Below are 26,126 nucleotides of genomic sequence, written 5' to 3' on the forward strand. Positions count from 1 at the left end.
CCCCCCCGTCATACGTGCCCACCCCTTATGGCCGGGTCCATATCGCATGGTGAGACTCTTCTGAAATGATGTAATCTGTAAAATGCAGCACAGAATGTGGTTTATATCACATTATTTCAATTTTCTGGCTCACAAATGAGAAGCTGAACCAGAAGGAAAGTTTAACCTTTTTATTCAAGCAGGTTTGAATCCATGAAGTATGTTTGCCGCCACAATATGGACCCTGAATCATTTTCACTTGGGGGGGGGGAATGATTCGATTCCCCTATCACTGCCCCCCCCACACACACACAACTGTCCTCTGTAGAAAGTCCCAAAATACCAGTTGAACTTGGCCTGAAGCCAGGTCACATTTCCTTGGACTCATTTTTCTGAAATGTATTTGTAAACGTGCTCCGCTCACAGACACTTGTAGCTCCCAGCTGCCTGGTTACATCCCAGTGCTTCAATTATAAAGCCAAATGGTGCTCAGAAGAATATTTCACTCTAAGCGAGTTCGTCATGCACCAGTAAACCCATATTAGGGCACTGTCCCCAATTCATATATATTACTGCATAATTTACAATCCATACAATGTTATCAAAAGCTCCATTTGCATTCATAAACTGCCTATACAGGTCAGGGCCAGAGGGTGGGGTCTATTCGGGGGTCCAAGATAGGCTGGGTGAGGAGACAGTCCATTCCAGACCACACACACACATTAGAGACTATTTAGATTCAGTTTAATTGAATCCATCTTCTATCCTAAGGCAGCATAGGGCAGAAGGTTGGGACAATGTCATGAAGTACATTAGAGAGCCCAGGCCTGAGGGGGCCTAGGCGTGCTCCCTTGGAGAGACACAGAAACCAGCATGGAGCTCTGGAGCTGAGCAAGAGGCCCTGGCTGAGATCTGGGCACCATGGAGAGAACAGGAACAGTGAACAGAAACTGAGGGATATGATTCAAACCCCCAACTCAAAATAATAGCACTAATCGACATGCCACCCTGTTCAAATTAACGAAGACCCAATATTTTCCAATACGCGTTTCCGGTACATGGTTTACATGACTATTTTGAACAAAAGTGGGTAAAAATATCAATACACCATGACCTTGACCCCAAGACTTTTACGAAGCATTTAAAAACCCCGTTAAAAGGGTCATCTTCGGCTCAAAGACGCCACAACTGGTCCCGCAATCCTTTTAAGGGTAAAAAGAAAATACTTCATGTAAGCCAGACATCATTTCATGTTACATCATCGAGAAGAAGGCGGGGGGGGGGGGGGGGGGGGGGGAAAGGAGACGCAACTCGAACAAGTGAGCGGAGCGGAGCGCAGCCAATCAGTGCGCTGGCCGTCTGCGGCGAGCTGGCAGCGGGTCTCAGGCTGCCGGAGGCTCGGGGAGCGAGCGGGGAAGCGCAGGTTCGGCTCCAGCTGATCGCCTGTCATTCTGCATCACTCATCTTGTGGAATTGCTTTGGCGGAAGACCCAGGACGGCAAAGCAGTGGCCAGCAGTAACCAGGTGATTAATACGTCTTTATATTGTACTTATTTCTCTCGTTGCGTCGATTTTATTTGCCCGTTTGTCAGATCCATTCATGCTTTTATAAGCACAGTTGTGTTTCTGCGTGTGTTCAGTCATGCATCTGCCGTTGCATAATGTTTTACGCGCAGATTATCAGGAAGTACATTTCGTCTTTTTCCCTCGAACATTTGACATAAGCTCGGTTTCTGTTTCCCTTTCGTTTTACCGCGCAAAAAGAATCGAATCACCAGGTTTTGTTTACAGCAATAAATCGTTTTACGCTGTCATTCTTTTATTAAGTGAAACGTAGTTGAAATTGTTTTGGATCCTCGTTGATATGAAAACATCGGGTGATGTGATTTCATGGCGCATCACAGCTATGAGCGCATTTCGGTGTAGGTCTGACAATAACAAAAATCACGTGAATCCTCCCCGCCCACCTTGTTTATTATACATTTATGTAAGTCCCCTTTATTCTATATCGGTGCTGTCTATCGAACATTTATTAGGATGTATCAACATTTCAGATTGTTTTGCGTTTGTTTTTATTGTTGATGTATAATACATATGGATCAGGAGTGCAGTAAAATAAACACTACGCAGTCTCTACAAATACTTCTCAGTAATACATTCGGAGCTCGATCTTCTGCGTTATTTCTTACAACCGACTGTAAATCGGGAGAAGCGATTTCAAAAGAAGTTTCGGAAATTTGTATTTTAGATTGATATCCTGGTGTATATGGGTGACATGCTGAATTCATATCTTCAACCAGTATTTTTTGCAGCTCAGGCTCACGGAGATTCATCATTTACTGTGTTTTTTTTACCTAATAAAATCTGCAGGCTATTTTCATTGAGGCTTTTCTTTAGTTTTTATTTTAATTAGTCTTCTTGATTTAATGTGTGACACTATTTAATTTTTTGTGTAGTCTGGGTGTGTTTCTAGTTCTGTAATGTTCGCGCGCTTTTAAAGTAACTTGAGATATTGACACTACAGATTATCAGGACGCACGTGAAAACATGTTAATGTAATTCAGAGTATGGCAATTAAATCATTAGTAAACATTTAACAACGTTAACTACACAGCATGCAGGCCGTCAGCTAAACCACACACTGTGCACTTAACAACAGCTATTTTCTACATTCCTGTTCCTCTGTTTACGTAATGGCAGTCTGGATGTAATAACCCATAAATTGTGACCTATTGAATAGACAATGGCTGATTAGCAGAATTCCACTTATTTATGTAAAATGCTTTCCAACTGGGCATATTATTTGAAACATGTCGCGCACTCATTGTTGTTGCGAAATATATGTATAGGAAATGTGGACTGGTTTCACAGTGATTGGTTAGTTTAGTACTTAGTTTAGATAATGAGTTGTATCAGCCTCTCTTATCAGGGGTGAAAATCGAAAGTGCAATGCTATCGTTTTTAGCTGGTTTACTTTCATCTTTCTGTTTCATTTGCCCGGGCTGCCACATGGTTTGCAGTGGGAATTGTTGCAAAGAGACAGTAAGTGTCTTGGGGTTTAATGCAGGTACGGGTACAGTGGAGAGGTGGGCGGATGTGAGGAGAATGTTTTATATTGACATTTTTTGCATGTTTGTACGCTATACATTACAGAGCTTCACTGCTGGTGATTCCAAACCGTTTCCTTTGTATGTCAAACATTTATCCAGCTGTTCACCTTCTAACCTGTTATCCTGGTCAGGGTGGGGGTGCAGCCTGGACCCCACACTAGGCTGGTACACCCCGTGTATGGCTTTATTCGGCATACTGTATGCAGTGTATTTGTGTGTTAATCAAGAGAAATGACCACGCAGTATGTGACCACGCAAGTATTCCTCTTGACCGACGCAGTGTGTATGTGTTAGTCGTATGCTCTCATGCTCTCAGCGGATAATTTTGCAGGTTTTATGAGGTTTAGATGTATACTGTTCTGCAGTATTGCAGTTTAGGTACTGCTCTACATATTGAACTGAAAACTCATGTATGAAACTGTCAGACATCTTACATCGGAAACATATCGCTAGTTGTCAGTCAGGTCACTACGACTGATGGTGTTTCCTAAGTGTTCGTCCACCTGTTGTCCATGCATGAAGGGGGGGGGGGGGGGGTATTCCCAATGAGCTGTAAAATAAAGCAAATTCATGGAAGAGGAATTAAGTTCTCAGCCTAGGATTCTGTATTGTCCATAATCAGAAAACACTGTGCACTGTGGCGGTAGTAATTATTCATTGTTAAAAATTAATAATTAACTTTGTGACTATGCATTGCAGGAGACTCTGACCCTAACTCATGAACACAATGCCACACTCTTTCCTGATGATGTCATTGAGCAGGGAGCCTTCATCTTCCCTTTATTGGTGTCAAAACGTCATCCTTGATTGAGCCTCGGTGTCCAGGGCGTCTTTACGCATTTTAGGCTGCTCTCTAAACAGTGCTGCGATAATTCATGCCAGCCAACATTACCGGCCAGGTAGACGCCACCATGTGTATGTCCTAACATACATTAAGGATGTTCAACATGGTTAATCCTATTGCCTGGATTACATGTATTCAAACATTATGAGTAAGTCCAACTGCATGAAAAGACCTAATGAAGTCTGAGACTCGCGTCCCAACTTTCAAAGTTCGCATGTAAGTGTTTCTCCTTATTCCTCCTCTGCTGTGTATGACACTAAGGCCTAGCGAAGCCGTACAAAAGGACTAGAGTGAAATCAGTGAAATGACTTAAGCTCCCTCTTGTAAAAGTGAATAAATAACGGAATGATGACCAAGCTTGGGTAAAGATTTCTAATTTCTAATGAATATCTGTTCCCATGTGTTTATGAATTAGGAGCTTATGAAGAGGAAATGCAGGCATTTTAGGAGCTTATTCTGATTTCACTTGGGTGTCATTGGATCAGATGTCATAAATCGTGATGTTTTATAATGTAGTCTTTCATTTTTAAATACGTATATGTTAAGGTAAGAAGCTGAGTTAACTGGTCTACTTTTAAAATATTCTGTCCTGCTTTAACCTCGATCTCCTTCCCTCTTTTGGTTTATGCTCATGGATAAAAATAGCGCTTGACTTAGACACTGGGTTTGCCACTGCAGTGGTCAAATATGATTAAATAAACCAGGTATAATGGAGCGCAGTGTTTGATCCCAGTGTGAAGAATTTTGGCAGCTGGTCTATAGGGCATCTGTGTGTTGTGAAGAGACTACTTATAATAAACTGTTTAGCACGCAATATCAACCACAACCTGATTAATCTGCACAAAGTGCATTTTTACATATATGCAGGAAAATATTCAGTACAGTGTTGGCTTTCAAACTTAACACCCATGTGTCAAAAATTTGCTACATTTAGTCAGTGAGTTTGGAAAAAATAATGATTCACTGCTGGTGTGGGATGTAGGCCTGTGATTGGATTATTTTTCTCTATTTCTCAAATATGCAGGCATAGACAAATTATCTAAAGGGTTATCTTGTCGTGATTGCCATCTATGCCTGCGTGAAGTGTGTGTCACATTCCGTCATCCCCAAAAAGCTTTCTCAAAGGTGATCTGGGAAAGTAAAAACGTGCACTCCCCCCCCCCCGCTCCGGTATTTAATCTAGTGCCACTGGAATGAGAGTGCTTTGTTTACTGAAAGAATATGTTTCCCTTTTATGAACTGACACGAAGCTGTTCACACCTTCGCTGCCGGTGACACGGTGCAGGGATGCTTGTTGGCCCAGCGCGGGAGATCTCTGTACTCAAGCAGATCGCAGACGGGGGTGTCGCAGGCTTGCGGGAGGGGGCTGTGCATTCCGCTGTCATAAGTATGAGAAGAGTAACAGCTCGCTGTGGAAGTTACTGAACTTTCGTAAAGTTTTTCTTTGTTTTCACGACGGTGGTGTTTCTGCCAACAATTTCTGGTTGAATTATTTGAAAGTCGTGTGAGACGAAACATAGGCAAGACATTGAGGACTGTAAGAAGAGCGCGATTATTTTAGGGGGCAAGAGGAGGTGCGGGCGGAGAGTGGGACAGGCGCGCACGAGGGGCCGTCCGGCGGGGGGAGCGGTGATGTCATCAGCACTGAGCGGGGACAGGGACTGCCAGAGAAAGACCCGGGTGTCGCGACCCGTTGGCACGGACACGTTCCAGCGCAGGTGGCAGGCCGAGCCGTCGGACTGCTGGGGCCGGGGAGCAGGGGGACAGATGGATGCTCCCCATGCACAGGTGGTGATGGGTTCAAACACCAGCCGGGCTGCTGTAGCCCACTGTGTACTGGTCCAGCTGTTACGTACGATTCCGCTACACTCATACATGCTTTCCGCTAGTCCGTCTGTCCGTTCGGCCTGCATGTATTTATTTTGTGTTTTAGCTGATGCTTCTTTCCAGGGCAGTTCAGTGATTTTTCCTTCTGCGCAGCTTGGCTGTTTGCAGAAGAGGTTCAGGTTCCTGCCTCAAGTGCATAAGTGGGGGATTCCTTCTAAATCATGGTCTGGCAACCTTCAGTTCTTTGCAGGGCTGTTCAACTCTGCATCTTCATTCCAGAGCTCAATCTTAAATGCCTGGAACTAGGAAACAGGTGAAGCCAAAGAATGTAACCTGGCTCCACCCTGCCCTGGAAGCCCCGCCCACCTCACGACATCATTGTGAGCATGCTGCAGGAATTTGGGAGGAATGGCATGCAATAATGACTCAGGCAGCTAACACATCCGATAGGTTCCCTTAATTCACTCATCTGTAATAGCTTCGGGAAATTAATCCGCTCCATCATTAATCAGATACTGTACATGAGACAAGATCTGTGAACTTAAGCCCCGCCTTATCCACTGCAACCAGAAAACTCTTTGTTTAAATGTAAATACAGTCCCGAAATGCAGGTCCGCATCTGGCTTCCTTCAGCGTAATCTCATTGTTTATAAAGCAGTTTCTTCAAATTAGTGGAGATACTGCATAAGTGCATGGTTAGATTTTTGTCTTATCGAGTTTGTTTGAAGTTTGATTTCCTTTATATGGTTTTCACACCTGGTCCCACGAAGTTTTATGACAAAGAACTGTTTGATACTTGGAAAAACAAGCACGACGTACCTTGACCCGCATCTAACTATCATTCATCATGAATTGTTACGTAGTTCACTTATCAGGCATCGTCCACACTATATGTTCCAGACAGCTCCTTATAACTTGAGATTCATTTGACAGTCACTCTGTTGGAAAAATAAATTTGCGTGATTAATAACACAGGCTGTGACAGTGAAGTACATTTGTATAAGCTAAAGTGCAGTTAGCATTTTGGCGAATTAGCTAATTAGCAATAGATTGCATTCAGAGAATTATGCTTTTCCTTTGCACTGCCCGCTTGCTGGTTAGTCAGTTTGCCTGTCAGTATGTTTTTTTTTTTACATCTCAAGCTTATTATATTAAAATGCTGGTTTTTAAAGTAAAAAAATAATAATTACTTTGTAACGCCGGCGATGAATTGGATCCCGTTGTGAGCTACATGATAGTTTAGGAGCACGAAATGTACAGAAGGTAACAGGCTGATGACATCAACCTTAAAACTGATTTTTGATTTAATCTTGATTTTCAATATCTTCCTATTATTTTCGGTACTGTAATCACTGTGTACAGTGTGCCCCCCCACGGAGTTATAAATAAAACGAGCAGTGTAATTCACGGCGGGGGTGCAGAGGAGTGTAGGGCTGTGAGGGCCCTCGGGCCCTCGAGATGTTACAGCCCCCATAGCAGGACGTGAACGCTGCCTTTGTCCCCCCCCCCCTTTCTTCACGGAAGACAAAGGACACCACAGTTCACTTTCGGAAAGTGTGAGGGCGGCACAGTAAATAAACAGGACATTTTACAAGATCTGCTTTGCATATAGGGAGCCACAAGTTCATCAGTACATACAGAGGATAGTGTCATGGGGAGCATTCCGGGTCACGGGCTGATTGGTGCAACTAAAATGCAACATTAATGAATTTCCCACTGACATAGATCGATAGATACTTCAGCTGATTCAGTTTTTAATGATGGAGATTCAAGGTGCATTTCTTTAAAAAAATGCGGCCTGTTGGTTTTGATCCTGTGCCTCTTGTTTTGAAAGCAGCATATTATCATTATCATAGTTTCTGGCATCAGTGGAAAAATTTCTCATGCACACATTTCAGTGCAAATAAGAGTCTCCAGTTATTCCGGCTGCTCTTGCCTTTTTAATGTCACCCAGGGGACCCTCAGTGATGCAGAGCTAAACACGCGCACACACAGACACATGCACGCACACACACGCACACACAGACACACACACGCACACACAGACACACACACGCACACACAGACACACACACGCACACACAGACACACACACGCACACACATGCACACACAGACACGCACACACAGACACACACAGACACGCACACACAGACACACACGCGCACACACATGCACACACACACGCACACACAGACACACACACGCACACACAGACACACACACGCACACACATGCACACACAGACACGCACACACACGCACGCACACACAGACACACACGCGCACACACATGCACACACAGACACGCACACACACGCACGCACACACACACGCACGCGAATACACCCATCAGCACCTGTTGTGGCTGGGGGATTGTTGCCGGATGATGTCACTGTGTTTGGGGGGGGGGGGGGGGGGCACCAGACAGAGATGACGCTTGACAACACAATGGTGACCCAGTGTCCCAGTGATGAATGGCAGTATTGATTGTGATTAATTATGCTTTGTTTACTTTTAAATAAAAAACTCAAATGTACTGTAATGTGTTTTATTACTGGCTGAAGCGTGCAGACTGAAATAAGAATAGATCTAGTGCTGCTTTTTCACTGAATAATCGCTGCTCTGTGGATGTCATCCAAACATGGCATAAACCCTACATGACTGTGGCTGGTTCCACCATGTAGAGGAGGAAAAGGGTGGGAGTCTATCGAATGAAAAAGCAGGGGTAATGGCCCCCCCCGCCTTAGCTGTCGGCATGAGCTAAGCTTGGCCTGTAACTCCAGTCTTCAGCGTGACTCTGGTTTGTGAACCTTGACGGGCAGCCGCTGGTGAAGCAGCTGTCAGACTGAAGGAGCCGCTGGGCATTGGGCTGGGTATCGTTTAGCCATGATGGCGTGGGCCGTTTGAGGCTCTCTCTCTGCCGCAGCCTGCGTACGATGGGAGCGACAAGCAGGTGAGTCGCCTCGGCGTTGGTGGCAGCGAGGTCGTCGGCAGATGTGCGCGTCAGGACCGGTCCTGTTCTGCTGTGCGGAATTTTGGAAATGAACCCTTATTATGACTTGTGTATTGTGCTAAGAAGTCGAATGCATCAAAACTATAACAATGCCTTTTCTGGAATAATGTCCTAAGTGTAATGTCTGTTGTCCTCAACTTATATGTGTGTGTGTGTGTGTGTGTGTGTGCATTTTTCTGTCATGCAGATGTTTAAAGCTGTTCTACATAAAAACAAATGTCTGATTCTGCCAGAAGGCTGTAGTTTACTGAAGCCACACAGAAGCTAATATGTTATTGCTAAAATTTAAAATTCCCTACTGCATGAACATTATTAGAAATATTTCAGGGATCTACATCAACTTTGTCCCCTCAACCCTGAGCAGACCAGGTGGTTAGAAGGTGGATCAAGGGATGGATGGATATATTGCCTTGGGACATATGTAGGTGTGACATATAGTTATATCACAAATATTGTTTTATGGCTTCTAGAATCGTTCTGCGTATGCTTGACCGCGTGTCCTGCACACAATCGTGAGCATTTGCTCGTTTAAACAGTGGGTCTTGTCTCTAAGATTCTCGCCGCCTTTCGGGACAAGTTGCCCACGTTCTGGCCCAGGAAGTGTTTCGCTTCCTTCCGTAGCTCGATTTTGCTACCTTTACAGCTGTGAGTTTCGGAGCGTGATTCCCTGCCCTTTAACAAGCCGACACTGGTGCTAATTCACTGGCGGTAATGCGGTCACATGCGCCCGGCCACACACTGTTTCTGGTGTCTCTGCAGCGTGAAGAAATCGCGTCACTCCTCCTCCTCCAGCAGCTCGAACGAGCGAGCGTACAGCTGTCCGGACTCGGCTGACTCTGAGTGAGTATGGAGAGTCCTCCCTGGATGTGGCTACTCATTATGTTATCATCGGTTTTACCAGTTCATTTCAAGTGTGAGGTATTTACAAAGGTACTCTGGTTTCCTCAGTTCTCGAGGGAATCGTCTGCAATTGAACGTGCAGTTACTATGCATTTAAGGAAACCTATAAATAGAATTTTGCCAATTTATTGTTTTAATTCCATTCTGATGCGAAATCAATAGTCTTTGTTTGTTAGCTGACTAGACTCAGCCAGCCGTGCCGTGGGGAATTGGTGGGATAGGGTTAGGTAATACCATTGGTCCCTGAGTGAGTGCGACCCCATAATATTTGGAACATAATTGGATTGGTCTGGGTTAATGGCTCCATGCTATGACACCCTCCATGGGCCCCCAAATTTCTAGCAGGGCCCCCGGTCGCAGCTGTATTCCCTGAGCCTTGCGCGGCAAACCAGAAGTATAGCAGTCCCCCCACTATAATATTAGATTAATGACTGACCGGGCAATAAAGATGTCTACCAGCTACTCAAGTTACATTAACATGCTACAAAGCAATTCGGAGCCGTAAAAGCAACACGGCCTGAGTGGTTTATAGGGGACCCGCCTGATTTGTTCCGTTCATGAAGTCCAAGGCTTTAATTTAGATTGTTTACTTGAGAGACACCACTGTCCGTCTGGTCCCCCCCCCCCCCAGCACTGTGGGTCCTGGATGGAGTCCGTTTTTAGCCCTCACCTCTGTGCCAGAACGTTTACCACACAGGGTCCGTCCACAGCCCTCCTACTGCCAAGGCTTGCGATGGCTCCTCCTGTGGCCATGGATCCTATAAGGGCCCTGGGTTAACTGCTAAACTATTGAACCACTTATGTTCCATTTATGATTAGCGATGGCTCATGGTGTTTTCCATGAATGAGTCTTTTTTCCTCATATTATATGTTATTCTGATGACCTCCTTTGTATTGTCTTGCTGTTGTTCTCTGTCTGTCTATTCATCTTCAGTAGCTGCTTATCCAATGCAGGCTGTGATGAGCCAGGACACACAGGCAGGGGAGTCCCTGGATGAGATGCCAGGCCCCCACAGGGTGCAAACTCACACACGTGCTCATACACGATCCACCACCTAACCGTATGTTTTCTATCAGTGGGAAGAAACTCGCGCCAACGCAGGGAGAAAAAGCCACATGCACTGGGGACGGGAATTGTACCCTCAGTCCTTGGGATGTGACGTTATAGTCCACTGTACTATTTTATAGTCCACTGTACTATTGATGGTTCTCCTTTTCGTGCTAAAGCCCATCTGACAAAGAAGGTGCTTTTTTACTCGTAAACGAGGGAGATAATGCGTGTGCATGAGTCAGTCTACGCAGTGAACATACCCACCAAACTGTGCAGTGAACATACCCACCAAATTGTGCAGTGAACATACCCACCAAACTGTGCAGTGAACATACCCACCAAACTGTGCAGTGAATATTCTCAGCTATTTTTTTTTGTGTTGCTTCTGTTGCTCTTCTTTCGTTTTTAAATAAGCCGCTATGGTCAGTGGCAGCAGCAAACCAAAGGTAAGTTGTGAGAACCGCGATAGACCTTACAAAGGAAGTGATTGTATGTCATTAGCTCTCCACAGTACAGGTAAAGTGCAGTTAAATTTTCAATTATTTCATGTATTTATGTGTTTTAAAGTTTTTATTATAGTTTTAGCATTAGTTATGCATACAGGTTTAAATATGCAATTATTTGGGGATTTGAAACAGATTAATCGAATTTACATTATTTCTTATGGGAAAAATGATTCGGTTTTTGATCATTTTCTCAGTTCTCAAACAGCCTTCTGGAACAGATTGATTTTGAGAACTGAGGTTCCACTGTATGTACTATTTAATTTAGTATCTTCTGAAACGCTGTTTAGCATTTGCAAAACAGGAAATGACTTAATTTGACTGTTATTGTTGTTCCTCCCCAGGGATATGGCAGAGTTTAAGGTCCAGATGGCGAAGCACCCCCACCAGTCCCCCCTGCGGCCGCCAAGCGAGCACTCCAAGGACCGGGCTCTCAAACGGCTGTCTTCTGAGTCCAACGGAACCAGCGAGGGCGGGGCAGGCTCCTCCACCCCTGTGGAGCTGACCGCGCTGGAGGAGTCCTTCCGCCGCTTCGCCATCCACGGTGACACGCGCGCCACCGGCAAGGAGATGCACGGGAAGAACTGGTCCAAGCTGTGCAAAGACTGCGGCGTCATCGACGGCAAGAGCATCACGCTCACCGACGTCGACATCGTCTTCTCCAAAGTCAAGTATGCCCGCGTCTGTTCCTCATTGGCTAAAATGGAGCATGTGGCCTTCTGTGGAAAACGGATCAAAGAGGCGGCAGAATGACGCTCTTGTGGGGTCGTGTTTTGGGTTTGAAGCACCGAGTAGGAGCTGGATGTGTTAGCAATTTGCTCTTCTTGGTATAAGGCTCCTGAAAAAAATATAACTAGATTTTTTTTTAAAGGAAGAGGATGCAGCAGGGATAGAGAGCAGGGGCTCAAAATCAGAGATTTATTAGAGAATTTCTGATTTTGCTGCTTCTGATTGGTGACAGTGAGGTGAAGACTGGGAGCCGTAAGCAGCACTGGTTGCTTTCTTGCTTGGCATGATGCAGAACTTGCTGAGTCTGCTAAAATCGCATTGCACATTAAGAGAAATGCACCAAAGGAATAATAATTGATCCCTGTGGGGGAATTCTCTTTGTGCCCCCCCCAACTTGCTCTCTGTAGGTGAGAGCAACCTGGCAGCGAAGGGCAGCCACCCATCGCAGCGCCCAGGGAGCTGTGGGTTAAGGGCCTTGCTCTTGGACCCACAGACATGGTGAGGCCGGGCTCGAACCGGCGACCTTCTGATGGCAGGCAGAGAGGCTCCGCCCCCCGAGTCACACGCTGCCCGGGATCGTTTAAACTAGCCGTATTAGTGTCTAATCGGCATCATATGTAATAGGTAAACTTCGCTTAATTTCTAAAAAGACAATTTTAGGGTATGATACAGAATTAAACAGTGTATGTGGTAACTTTAATACACCAACTAGAAATCCTTTCAGGCATGCTGTCGGTGGCGGACGGGGGTGGGAGTGCGGGTGGGGGTGGCGTTAAGAAAGATTAGGAGCTACTAGGGCAGAATTAATTGATATTTATTCAGAGCAGTGCTGGGGGTCAGTTCCTTCCCCACTGTGATGGTTTCTGCAAGAGCAGCTTTGGTAAAGCTTCCCTGAGGATCGGATTGGGAAACCCTGTACTAAAGGAATGCTGATACACCCACTGAGCATCACACTGAGCTCCCTGTCTGGTGTGTGTCCTGCAAAGTCGCATGACATTTTGGGTTAAATCCATCGGCTTCCAGCAGGAAGTTCTTCACAGTCGCACTGGGCCTCCACGTCACTGGCCTTCAGGCACCACAAGCGCTTAGCTCAGAGTCGGCATGTGTGCCGACGATGGGATGGGAAGGAGGCCAGGCTGCATGGTTTCTTTCACCAGGAAAGTGAATCTGTTGAGCCAGTCAGTGAAGCCAGGTCATGCAGCACCATGAGGCTGTGGAATTCTTCATAAAGCAAAGCCTTCTATGAAAGCAGAAACGCTTGATGTACTGAGCAGAACACAAGCTCTCCATGTGGGCCAGGCCCCCTTTGCTTAGGGGAGGAGCCTGAGGGTGGCTTCAGCTTGAAGCTAGAGCAGCTTTTCATGAGGCCAGGTGACAGATCTGAGCTTCCTGCACGGAGCCGATGGCAGGTGCTGCACATCCACATCACTCAGGTTCTGCTGGAGAGGCCTTGGCACGTCTGTAAATCCCCGCTGGGATGCAGTGTGCTTTTAATAATGTGCATTAAATGTTCTTAATGACTGGATCCAGATCAAGAGATCGCAGACAAGGTTAGCAGTGACATCCACAAGGTTAGCGGTGACATCCACAAGGTTAGCGGTGACATCCACAAGGTTAGCAGTGACATCCACAAGGTTAGCGGTGACATCCACAAGGTTAGCGGTGACATCCACAAGGTTAGCAGTGACATCCACAAGGTTAGCGGTGACATCCACAAGGTTAGCAGTGACATCCACAAGGTTAGCAGTGACATCCACAAGGTTAGCAGTGATATCCACTCCAGTCAGTAACAGAGAGTTATATAAAATCTTTTTTTTTTTTTGCAGGTTGGTTCATTATATAGATTGATTTCCATATAACATTTAAAAATCAAAATAAACCATAATGGGGGGGGGGACAATTTATAAGATCTATGTGCACCATTCCGGGATTTAAGGCACCAGCTGGACTTAGTAGAATCCTGTGTCTGACACTGTGCAGTGTGGAATGGGTCAGGAGGCGTGAAACTCGACTGTAAAGTATCGCCCAAACAAACCAGTCATCAGAGAAGTCAAATTAATAATAAGCCCAAACAGCAGTGTTTACTGTGTCCTGTTACTATGACAGCAGGTAACCCAGGGCAACAGTGGCCTTTATTGGCTTTTGTTTACACAATTTATCTCCATGGCGATGGGTGTTTGTGTTTGTGTTACTATGTTCTCTTTAGTGGGACACGGACATTAGTGTTGTGCAGTTTGTTACATTTTGTCCCCAATATTAGAAAAAGTTTTAAATAAAACAGCTCGAACTTCCTAAATGAGAAAGGGTTATTTATAGAAATTTAGCACTGCAGAATAGATTACCATCAGTCAGTGAGGAGTGCAACTCTACCACCCTAACATATATCATAATAACTTTAGAGAACATTCCAGTCGATTAAGAATTTTAAGTGGGTACGTCTCACAGTAGGGAAAAGGGCTTATTTGGTTTGTTCTTGGACTTTAGTTTGTTAGGGTTAAGCTGTTAGGGTTGACCTGTCTAATTTCTTTCAGGTTGAAGAAGTCTGTTGAAAAGGGTTTGAGTTGGTTAACCATGGCGCAAATTGTGTTCTTTTTTCCCCAAAATGGTTCTCCGTATAAGGGTGCAGTGCATGTTTTGCTCTGTGCAGTAAACTAGGGGGATAACTTTGGGCACAAGACCTCTTGAAATGTACGAACCCGCTGAAACGCTCACTGTCATATCAGGAAGAAGTCCTGTCGCAGCATCACGTTCGAGCAGTTTAAGGAGGCGCTGATGGAGCTGGCCACGAAACGCTTCAAGGAGAAGTCAGCTGAGGATGCTGCCGAGGAGGTCTTCAAGATGATAGAAGGAAAGTCGCCGGTCATATCCGGGGTGACGGTAAGTCACGCAGCCGCCGCGGTCCTGCAGGTGGTCTGAACATGCAGATGCAGTTAATGCAACTCATTATGCATTGTTCCACACGATGAACTGAGGGTACCCCCAAGCATCCTGAATCAGTCTTAGTCATGCCAAATAATATGTAGCTAATTATGTAGTATCAAATATTATTACAGTATTCAGTCCTGTTGTACAGCTGCACGTATCAAGCAGTCATGGATAAAAAACGGGGTTTCAGACCACCATGGTCATCTTTGCATTGATACTTAATTATAGTGCCTGTTAAATTTATAAGGTACCCAAAAGAGTTCCGGAACATTTTAGTAGTTACATAGTATCAATGTATATTAGAAAATTAGAGGGCTGGAGGTAGATAAAGGGATTCAGAAACTCCAGAAATGTTAGTGTTTCATCTCTGTTCCTTTTAAATGTTTTTTTCTTTTTTTGGCTGCTCAAAATGCTCCTGTCCTGCCCCCACCCCTACTATCCTCCCCTCCCCCCCCCCATCACAATCCATCAGAAAGCCGTGGCCTCCCCAACTGTGTCACGGCTGACTGACACCACCAAGTTCACGGGTTCACACAAGGAGCGTTTCGACCAGACGGGGCGAGGCAAGGGCAAGGCGGGCCGCGTGGATATGGTGGACACATCCGGATACGTCTCGGGGTATAAGCATGCCGGCTCGTACGAGAAGAAGGTCAAGCCCGGCTCCAAGCAAATGTGACAAAGGAGCGAGCGACCGGATCATGACAGGCACCTGCCCGCGGTGTTAATGTTCCAGAAATTTCTACAAAAGCACAAAAACCGGACAGGACTGAATTCACTCATCTATTTTTTTCAGTGAAAGATCTGAGTGAGCTCATTTTTCTGAAGTGTGAGAACTGGAATACAGTTTACAGATGCTGGGATGGAGACAGACTGCTTACATTCCTCACAAAAGGCACATTTCCGGCAAGATTTCAAACTGATGGGGGAGAGAAACGAGTCTCGAGGCTCGTAAACAGATGAAAAGAAGCAAATAACATGGCGCCCAATAAAAGCTTAACAAAGATGACTAACTACTTCAGTGTTGCACTTTTAAATTTTATTTATTTCTTCCTTCTTAAAACGGTGTTGCAGATATGCATAAAGATGAAATACTCTCATTTATTCAATGATGCCAACCAGAATTCTCTGCTTTCCCAGTTTTTCCCCTTTGCCTAACATTTTAGTTTCTGATTAGTTAAGCAGACATATTTTTTGAACAAATTTAACCGTTTGCCTTTAGATTAATGTAGTGTGTCATAAATATTAAATTTTTTCATTCAGCTCCTTAGGTTATTCAGTAACAACGATAGTTGTCTCATCAAAAATATATTTTTCTCTTAGCAGAAAGATTGTATGTATTTTCTGTATATCATATAAAGATGAAATCCTTTTATCTCAGATCCTATTCACCATTATAAGGTATCAGTACTGTATTTTAACTTCCGTACCTTTTTCTTCTGTTGAGGTGCATGTCAGTTGTCATTCTTGTAATTAATATCACAAGCAGTTCATCAGGAGCCAGTCGTCACGGCTCCCTTCCAGGCTTCCTAATCCTGAAACCCTTGTTAATTATCTGGGCTTTAATCAAAACTGATTCTCAAGTAAGTCGTCGGAAGTGTAAGATATTTGTGGTATTTGTGACGTCGTTCGCTGTGGCACCGCTTGTCCAGTTTAGGCCTGAACTTTCTGCTCTTGCTTTAGATTTCTATGAAGTTCCCATTTCTATTCAATGTTGTTTTAAAAGGCTTTGGGGTCTAAGCTGCATCCTCTTGCACTTTGCTGTAGCATGTGGACCCGCCGCATATTCAGGATAAACAAACATGATCCTGATGCTTGCAGGAATAACGCAAAGACATCAGGTGAAAACTTCAGCCCTCAGGTGTTTATCTGCCCTTAACTCTAAGTGGGTTGAATTCCCCTCTTCGTGTTTCATGAAGCCAATACAGCAAGACCAATGTTTGGACACTGGGGGCCAGCAGGATAACCACTAGTTATAATTCACTTATAAATGCTGCACTCATGTCCAAAGGTACCAGGGTCATACACATCTTGACTCTGTGCCGAAATGTAGGCCCTGCTGGGCTCTGGGAGGGAGCAAAAACGCAGACTGTGTGGGGCGGGGGGGGGGGGGGGGGTGTCTAAGGACAGGGTTGGAATCGACTATTGAATCTCCTACCAAAACCTACCAAGACATCAGGCAGATAGTGTCAACACCATACTGAATGTTTATTTATATATAGATATTTAAATATATATTTGTGTGTATTGTATAATGCAATGTAATTGCATCTCGATTCCTGAGCAGCAGTGTAAAGTATGTGCATTTTAGATTTCATTGCGGTAAATTGTCCTACAGATATTTTTGTGACGCTTAATCTTGGCCCAGTCTCACCCTCGGCCGCTTTACTCAGAGAAATCGCTTCCTTCCACCAGCAATTAAGGGTGGAAAGACATCAAATCACAAAACTCCCAAATGTGCCGCACTATTTTGTACAAAGGAAGGTCTGGGTGGAATACGCAGGGCTCCTCAAACTCACACCAGATGTACGTCTGCAGAACCTGACGTTCTAAACTTATAAAACGAAATTATCTGTGAGCTACTTTGACGTATTAAGCTATTACACCAGGCTGTAAGCATTTCTTTAACCTGTTGTGTAGCGTAGAACCATTGTCATGGCATCAGGGTAAAATGTGACTCAAGCACTGCCTCAGTTAATTATTTGCCAAGAAACACTGTAAAGTAGGACATGTGATTCGCGTCTATATTCGGACTGTGATACGCCTGGCATACACCCATTTGCTGTATGTCATTAATTAGCTTATTTCCACTATTAATTTCAAAGTGTTAGATGCTGGTTTGTGTGTTTAATACCAAAATATTGTGCACCTTTTGTTTAGGAAATGTAATAACGTCTTTGAATTTGAAACCTGTGTTGGCCCGGTGCATGCAATGTGATTTTTGACATTGTTACTTTCAATAAAGGTAAATCTTTAGTATCTGCATATGCTCCTGTTTCAAGTGGTAAATAATAATAATAATAAAAGTGGAAATTAACAAAAAAAAATAAAGAAAGAAAATGCTTCTGTGCTGGACTGACCTTATGTTAAGGAATTATTTGTGGGGAAAGTGTAGCGTTCGTGACAATCTGTATGACATGCTGGACGGAGGAGGAGCGAATACAACGCTCATATTGACTGGGGAATACATGCAGGCCTGCCAGGGAATGGCAGCAGGATGAGAGCAAAGGCGCTCACGCTCCCCGGGTGCGAGGGAGTGAGGCAGCGCAGAGACCCAATTCAAACACAGCAGCAGGCCTAAGTAAACAGGCCCAAGCACTTCGTACTGTAACATACATAACAGATTCCAAGATATAGTGCTATAGTGCTTCTGTTATAAATGAGCGACAGTAAAGTTACCCAAACACCATACAGGACCTACTGACAGGGGAAAAGATGACTCACCATCCCAGGTTATGCTACAAAGGCCTTATGCGTAAAAAGTCAACCATCCCTAGCAGTTAGTTCGCTGTTCGGTATTACAAAACGCGTCACCATCCACGGATACGCATTATAAACTGAAGATATATTTTAAAAAAGGGTGAAAACTGTACAAAAAGTGTTAAAAACTTGAAAGAACCCGAGAGATCACGTCTTCCTCTTGCACGTCTCGGGCACCAAGCTGACGGTTCTGCTGAGCTCACAGAACCTCCGGTCCAGCTGCTCCAGCGCCGCCCGGTGCTGGGTTCTGGTCTCCTCTAGCTCCGCCACAAGGCATTTATTATTATGCAACAAAGATCTGCAATGGAAGGTCAGAACATCAAATCAGGACGAAGACCATCAAACGATCCATTTTAATGTCATGCCTTGGACAAAGAGCACTGACTGAGTCAGTGGTAAAGTCCGTCATGCTGAAGAGGCAGGTCAAGCAGAAGCTGGTATGTGTGATTACGGTCTGCCTGAAGAAAAGGGGGGGGGGGTTTATTGAGCATTCTGTTCTCTGTCTGGGACCTGCCTGTTGCTTTCCTTTAGTATGTCAGCCAACTCCTGCACCTTCTCTGCCTGCTGGAGCCTCTCCTTCAGCTCCTCCACCTCCCTCCTCACACCTGCAGCTGTGCCCCTCTCCTCTGGGCAGGGACAGAAAAGCACACGGTCATCCAAAAACTCCACGTAAGCTAACTAGCTGTGTCGGACTGCTATATGCCAATGCAAGAAGACATGCTACCTCAAAGGCTGTACACTCCCACCCACCTACAGCCCCCGGCACTCTGTCCATCCGGCTCTCCAAGAGCCTCCGATCTGATTTAATAAGCTGCCGCTGCAAAGACAGGTTCTCCTCCAAAAGCTCCTTAAGGTGCTGATTTAATTCCTCCTGAAAACATAAAATACTGAAAGTCAGAACAAGGCACAAACAAAGCATCACAGAACAGATAAGGTGGCTAAACATGAAGCCAGCATATTGCTCCAATAAATAATACAGATTTGTAAATGTTTAAGACCGTTCCTCCATAGTCTAGCCTAGTATACATTAAGCTTAGTGTCTCGATCTTACTATGGAGCTCCGAGCTTGTTCCAGCTGTCGGGTAAGACCCTGGACCTCCGACTGATGCGCCTCTGCTTCTCTCTGCCGTTGGGTGTTTAGGTTCTTAATGTTTGCCTTCAGAGATTTATCTTCCTCCCCTGGGCCTGAGGCAACCTGCTCCATTCCCGAAAGGATCCGAACCGCTTCAACTGCACAATTTGGAAGAGTGATTTAACTACAGAGTTGTATTAGTGGTTAAGTGGGTTCTGTTATACGGGGAGGGTGTACACATACACGTACCCAGGAATGTGTGATTGCGCTTGAGCGATCTCTCACCCCCCCAGTGCTGATCCACGAGGGCTAGCAATGAAGCCAAAGGTTTTCCATAGTTGCTATCAAAGATAAAGGACTCCTGCTTTGGAACAGAACAATACTCAGAAACGCCTGAAATGTCAATAAACGTGACATTCTACCGCTTGGAGTGATTTACTGGTGCTTTTCCACTGCCACCAGGAACCGAGCCGTACCCAATTCATACTGCGATCTGACGCTTTTCCATTGCAAAGATGCAAGCTGTGCCCAAGCCACAACCACGCCGACGTGACCCCGCTTACCGGCGAGGCCCGGCGCGTGACCACGCCGACGTGACCCCGCTTACTAGCAAGGCCCGACGCGTGACCACGCCGACGTGACCCCGCTTACCGGCGAGGCCCGACGCGTGACCACGCCGACGTGACCACGCTTACCGGCGAGGCCCGGCGCGTGACCACGCCGACGTGACCACGCTTACCGGCGAGGCCCGGCGCGTGACCACGCCGACGTGACCCCGCTTACTAGCAAGGCCCGACGCGTGACCACGCCGACCTGACCCCGCTTACCGGCGAGGCCCAACGCGTGACCACGCCGACCTGACCCCGCTTACCGGCGAGGCCCAACGCGTGACCACGCCGACGTGACCCCGCTTACTAGCAAGGCCCGACGCGTGACCACGCCGACCTGACCCCGCTTACCGGCGAGGCCCGACGCGTGACCACGCCGACATGACCCCGCTTACCGGCGAGGCCCAATGCGTGACCACGCCGACCTGACCCCGCTTACCGGCGAGGCCCAATGCGTGACCACGCCGACATGACCCCGCTTACCGGCGAGGCCCAATGCGTGACCACGCCGACCTGACCCCGCTTACCGGCGAGGCCCAATGCGTGACCACGCCGACATGACCCCGCTTACCGGCGAGGCCCAATGCGTGACCACGCCGACCTGACCCCGCTTACCGGCGAGGCCCGACGCGTGACCACGCCGACCTGACCCCGCTTACCGGCGAGGCCCAACGCGTGACCATGCTGAGCTGGTTGCATCACCACCATCTCATCGACTGAAATGCAGAGATACTGATTTTCTGCACATAGATATCTGAAGGAAAAACCATATATTCTGTATATTATTATTAGTAGCGTTGCACAATGTGATAACGCATTCCGGATAAGTCAGAACTTGAAAATTTCCAACCACCTACTTTATAGGTTAAATTTACACAAACAAACACTAATCTCACTAGGATATGATGCTAACATAACTCGGCAATTCTCAGACATGCTAGGAGAAATTAGTACAGAGTAGAAAACAAAAGAAAAATAAAAAATGTCCACATAGTAAATCACGATGTACACCGTGTGAACAGTAACCTCTTCGGTTTTACATCACTGTCGCTCTCTAAACCCGGCACCCGAGCTGAGCCTTATGCAGTGGAAAACTGAAGCGAGCTGGAACTGCACTGTAACTAGTCTCTCTTCGCAGTGCGACTTTGGTACGGTTCGGTTCCTGTATGCCAGTGGAAAAGCACCATATGAGAATTCAAAGTCTCTCACTCGATCTGCGCTCTTCCCTTCTGGAGCTGAAGAGGGTCTGGGACATTGTGAGGGTCGGCCGCCTTGAATGGTGGCACGGGATGGGGGGTCTGCTGCATGAACACAGTGACAGTTGTACCACAAAGGACTTCAAATCGAACAATGAATCAATCCATAACATGCATTTCAGGAGATCCGGCAAAAGACAGTGAGTAAGAGCAGGAACCTCAGCGTGTTCTTTCCTGTGTACTTCAGGCATGCAGTGTGGTATAAGATCCTCAAACATTGGCATCTACATACTGCTGTATAAATGCAATTCTGCTCTCACCAGGCACTGGGGTGAAGGTCCCACGAGCCGCTATCCTGGCCCGGGTCTCAGATATGCTGGTGTTCAGCTCTTGACTCACACGTACAGGATCAATGAAGGTGACCCTTGGGCCCTTGTCAGTCCTTAACACACACCCACCTTCACCCAGATCTGTAACCTTTGGCTCTGTAGCACACTGGTGTTCTGATGGAAGACACAGGACATGAGAGAGACAGCTAACCTGGTACAGAGTACGACATGCCTCTCAGCTCCACAAGATCCTGACAACTTTAAATCATTAGTTTAACTCCTCTGAGGGAGCTTGATGGGCCGAACGGGCTCCTCTCGTTTGTAACTTATGATGCTATGAAAGTTGATCAAGTGACCAGAAAAATCTGTGAGTAAAAGATGTGAAACATTACTGTCAAGTTTAAAATATGTGCATTACTGTGCAAAAGTCTTTAGGCAGGTCAAAGAAACATTTGAAGATATTCATCTGGGTACAGTAAACTTTTGCTCAGAACAAAAAACACATTTTAACATTTATAACACATGCAAATTAAGAGTAACGCAATAAAAACTAGTAATAATTTCTTCCACTTTGCAAAAAGTTCCTGATATCTTTTTGGACGGTTAGATGGACGCCGCTTCAGTTCCCAAGCCTCTCCTCAGGGGCACCCCAGCCCTTCCATGTATGCCTTACATTTCACATCCCGCTCAATTAACTAAAATCAGTTTAAAAAGTCAATGAGATAATAACTAGACATACGAAGTCGGCTAGTGGCTGTAGTGTATGGTTGCTGGAAGTAATGGGGAGATTTTAGCAGAACTTTTGAAATGGCTAACATTCTGACAGGCATAATAGCATAGTTTTACACCAACATGAATATCATTTAAACAGCATGTTCTTTGGCTGCCTAAGACTTTTGCACAGTTCTGTACACACAGCCAGTAAGGCTGCCTGTTGAGGAAACAGCAAATCTTGCATGAAAGACCAGTGTCTCCCCCTAGTGACAGTGCTCCACATCAGCAGAAACACTGACGGAGGTTCCACGTTCGTACGCCCTTGGACTATCGCTCATCTGGGTTCAGAAGAGCCGAGCAAAGTACCGACTCAAAAGCCCTTAGTCACTCAGGCATCCTGTTTTTAATTATATATTTTTTAAAGCCACACAGAACAGCAGAACAGAACTTATATTCGGTCATACAGCCGGCTGCTGTCGGCTTGTAAACGCGCCATTCAGGATTTACAAAGCTGTCATGTGACCATACTACAATGTGGGGGGGGGGGGGGGGGGCAGAAAGCATCTGAAAATAAGGCAAGTAGGGCAACACGCAGAGGGACGCAATTATTAAAAAATACCCAAAAACACAACCTCATGTCCCACCCAGACAGGACAGCCGCTTACATATTAATAACAGATTAACCATCTTTAACCCTTTAACCCTCCCCCAAATGTCAGTGCATGTAAAAATGCATATTTTTCCTTTGTAACATATTACAGACATGGCACTGAACATTTTTAAAAATAAATTTCATAGTTATCAAAACCATAATTAGTACTTCACTTATCATGCATTATGATTGCAACTAAAACTGCGCATAAAGACTGCAGTTAAAGAAATTACCTGCAATAACAAATTAAAGTTATATAAAAATGGAGCATAAGGGGATACTTACTGGTTTTTATTTCTGGAGAATAATGGAGAATGAATTTAGGAGAATCCTGAAAGAAAGCTACAAGTTATTTATTCAATGAGACAACTCTTCATTTTGCTATTATCATCACTTTCTAAATGTTTTCCTTATTTTAATAAGGTACATATCTGTCACAGAGAGAAAGCTCACCTGCTTCGGATATCGGAAATTGTCAGCATGGTTTTGACAGTCATCTTTCCCGAAGTTCCCTAAAAAATAGAAAATTCACTGCAGGACAAACTGCACATAGTTAAGATTATATTGCAACCACAATATTTCTGGCTGGAAGTTCACATCCTTGCATAGAGAGACAATGGGGAACCACTGATGTACCTGTCAGTCATTTTAGAAACTACTATAAACAAAATAAATGTACATTTGGGAAATTTTTCAAAACTGGTGATTTTCTTTTTAATGATCAAACAGGTGGAAAAAAAACTTTACTTAAAGCAGTCATCTACAATGCATTATACACAGGCCTACCTACATAATGACACATTATAATGGTCAATATAAGAATTAAAAAAACATTAAAGCATCTTCAGCCATGTTTATAATGCACTCATAAAGCATTATAATGCATTATGAATGTTCATAGATTATAATAGATATGGTATTTATAGAAAGTATTACCAAAACTGTTATATAGCAATACAGATAAAAGAGTTACCATATTCCTCCAATAAATCATAGAGTTGGCATTCTGGCTGCTTATTGGTGGAGGATTTCAGAGGTTCACTCGGATCCAGGTTGCCCTTAGTAACAAGGTTAAGCACGGCTTCATCGTTGTCATCCAAGAAGAAGCGCTTCTCGACCATCCGATTCACTAAGGCTGTCCTTGGCTGACTGCTCCTGAAAAGAGTCCACGATGTTATCATAGAAACCCCCTTAGAAGTGTTAAAACCAGCTCTGCAAACGGTACTAATTACCACGTTCACATTTAAGCCGATTAAGAAATTGCATGTTTCAGACGGTAAGACACATTAGTACCAGCACGGTGCATTACGTCACCTCTGGCTTCTGCCTGGAGGAAAAGCAGCCGCTTGCCCGTTGTCAAACATGGCATCCGTGGGGAAACGCAGTATGGACGCCTTTCTTTCACTGTCTCTAACCGGACAGTCATCTCAAGGAAACAACATCGTGCGTCAAACATAGAACATGCAGTTACACTTATGGATCAAGCCAGATGCATAGTATTCGCTACTTAAAAACTGCTCAGTTAATTATGCCAGAGAGATCAAAATACATTTTACGTTTGACATCTGATTTCTGTTTCAGAAAGCAGGATATCTTGCTTAACCAGATAACTTTTATGGTAATCTTGGCTAAATGTAAGTGAACAAAGACAAAGTCCATTAAATCAGGTCTTACAGCCAACAAGTTATCCAGCCAAGTAAGAAATCCAGCTTTCTGAAACAGGCCATTGATATGGCATTAAACTGAGGCAAAGCAGTGTTATGACCTCAAAGTTGAGAGCTAACAGCAAGTTCTTTATAAAAGTAGAGTTATAAAAAAAATATTGTGTTAGTACTGTACAATGAACCTTATGGTATGGCTGTGATATTTCACCTCTTAGGACTCATTTCTTGTGTATTTGGGAAACTGTGCTTTCTCTTATGTTTAGGACCGACAAACACCAATTTTGTAACTATGAACTGAAAAGTTGCACACCCTCCTAGCTACATGGATGAAATTCGGTGTGGAGTCGCTGTGTACCAAGCTTGCGGAGGTTGGGCAAGGCGTACACCAGGTAGAGCCGGTAGTCTGGGGTGCTCCTGACTACGGGATTAAGTCTCAAATCCAGCTCCCTCAAGGCCTTCAGCTTGCACAGCAAAAGAACATCTTTCAGGGATGAAATGTTGTTGTAATACAGATTCAGAACCTCCAGCATCTTGAGCTGTTGAATCCCCTATGGAACAAGCACATCACTGTTCCAAAACAACTAAATGCAGGCACGAACGATGTGCAGCCCAGACCCGAAACCCAATTGACATCTCAATATTAGTTATAGCTTAACAAGTTAACAGAATAATAAAGCATCAATTTCAAGTGGTAACGTATACATACCTCAACAGACACCAGAGCATTGTGGGAGAGGTCCAAAGTTTTAAGGCGTACAAAGTTCTTCAGGGAGTTTCCTAGGTGACGGATTTTCCCTTCGTAATTTCCCGGTAAACACAAAGACCTGACATCCGCTGAAAGGGTTTCATGCAATTTTAATTAGCACCAAAACACGTCCCGTGTTTATACCTACTCTGGCGTAACCATTGCATTAACATTATTTATTTAGCAGCTAAAGCTAGTTGACTACGAAATGCATGCAACCCATTCAAAATCAGTAGTCATAACTGAAATCGCAGGTATTAGACCAATTACAGTAAGAATACTATATGTGTGGAATAATAATCAATAGGCTGGCGTAGTATAAAAGAAAACGTGTTGATCATTTAAGCCGTCTACATCATTTATTTCTCATTGTTCTGTCATGCCTCGCCAGCATTCTGCCTGCTGCCGTATATCAGAAGATGTATTAGTCAGATACGTTTCCCTCTAGGAAAAATCACACAAACGCCACTCTATAGATATTCCAACGTGGAACAAAATAAAATATTACTTTACGTATAATAACGACAGAAACCTCAACATAAAAGTCCCCGTGTTACCTAAACAGCTGTGATGAAGACTAACTTTCCGACGTATCCACCGCTCCGTTACTGACAGATACTCCGGCGCCATGTTTTCAAACGGGGGTTGGGGGTGCCGCGCATGCGCGGTCAGGCCGCCAGCCTGCGAATGGGAGACCGCATGAGAGCCGCAGTCTCGCGGTCCGGAGCAAAGCTGGGATCTTTCCATCCCCGCTGCCCGGGAAGGTACGTCGCTCCTCGGGTCGTTT

At 45.0% G+C, this 26,126-nt stretch overlaps 2 protein-coding genes across 9 annotated transcripts; one reads left to right on the plus strand and one right to left on the minus strand.

Moving 5' to 3' along the window:
- The first annotated feature begins 1,302 nt into the window (after positions 1-1,302).
- On the plus strand, positions 1,303-17,864 carry LOC125748614 (tubulin polymerization-promoting protein). 3 transcript variants are annotated; one of them, XM_049024999.1, is made up of 5 exons: positions 1,303-1,503; positions 9,534-9,614; positions 11,573-11,899; positions 14,681-14,834; positions 15,355-17,864. In XM_049024999.1, exons 3-5 carry the CDS (start codon positions 11,577-11,579, stop codon positions 15,556-15,558), a joined length of 681 nt encoding a protein of 226 aa, XP_048880956.1. In that variant the 5' UTR covers positions 1,303-1,503; positions 9,534-9,614; positions 11,573-11,576; the 3' UTR covers positions 15,559-17,864. The 3 variants fall into 3 exon arrangements, with proteins under 3 accessions (XP_048880956.1, XP_048880955.1, XP_048880954.1); XM_049024997.1 differs by lacking the exon at positions 1,303-1,503 and adding an exon at positions 8,229-8,714; XM_049024998.1 differs by lacking the exon at positions 9,534-9,614 and having other exon boundaries at positions 1,370-1,503.
- cep72 (centrosomal protein 72) lies at positions 15,904-26,103 on the minus strand. Of its 6 annotated transcripts, none has more exons than XM_049024996.1 (14): positions 25,897-26,103; positions 25,301-25,428; positions 24,950-25,142; positions 24,245-24,356; positions 23,904-24,085; positions 23,384-23,442; positions 23,216-23,261; positions 21,694-21,738; positions 21,249-21,340; positions 19,681-19,792; positions 19,411-19,589; positions 19,110-19,230; positions 18,874-18,985; positions 15,904-18,657 (listed from the first exon to the last, which is right to left on the minus strand). In XM_049024996.1, exons 1-14 carry the CDS (start codon positions 26,084-26,086, stop codon positions 18,507-18,509), a joined length of 1,722 nt encoding a protein of 573 aa, XP_048880953.1. In that variant the 5' UTR covers positions 26,087-26,103; the 3' UTR covers positions 15,904-18,506. The 6 variants fall into 6 exon arrangements, with proteins under 6 accessions (XP_048880953.1, XP_048880952.1, XP_048880951.1 ...); XM_049024995.1 differs by having other exon boundaries at positions 19,681-19,795; XM_049024994.1 differs by having other exon boundaries at positions 21,249-21,337; positions 21,556-21,738.
- Between the last annotated feature and the right edge of the window lie 23 nt (positions 26,104-26,126).

Source organism: Brienomyrus brachyistius, chromosome 9 (assembly GCF_023856365.1).
Source record: "Brienomyrus brachyistius isolate T26 chromosome 9, BBRACH_0.4, whole genome shotgun sequence".
Taxonomy (NCBI): domain Eukaryota; kingdom Metazoa; phylum Chordata; class Actinopteri; order Osteoglossiformes; family Mormyridae; genus Brienomyrus; species Brienomyrus brachyistius.

Excerpts from the sequence above, each read along its gene's own strand:
- LOC125748614 (XM_049024997.1), top strand. Across the intron at positions 9,615-11,572 it reads CCGGACTCGGCTGACTCTGA|GGATATGGCAGAGTTTAAGG; the intron begins GTGAGTATGGAG and ends GTTCCTCCCCAG. Across the intron at positions 11,900-14,680 it reads ATCGTCTTCTCCAAAGTCAA|GAAGAAGTCCTGTCGCAGCA; the intron begins GTATGCCCGCGT and ends CTGTCATATCAG.
- cep72 (XM_049024990.1), bottom strand. The coding sequence starts at position 26,086 with ATGGAAAGATCCCAGCTTTGCTCCGGACCGCGAGACTGCGGCTCTCAT. Across the intron at positions 23,443-23,903 it reads TGATTTATTGGAGGAATATG|GGAACTTCGGGAAAGATGAC; the intron begins GTAACTCTTTTA and ends TCTATTTTTTAG. Across the intron at positions 19,231-19,410 it reads AACAAGCTCGGAGCTCCATA|GAGGAATTAAATCAGCACCT; the intron begins GTAAGATCGAGA and ends TTATGTTTTCAG.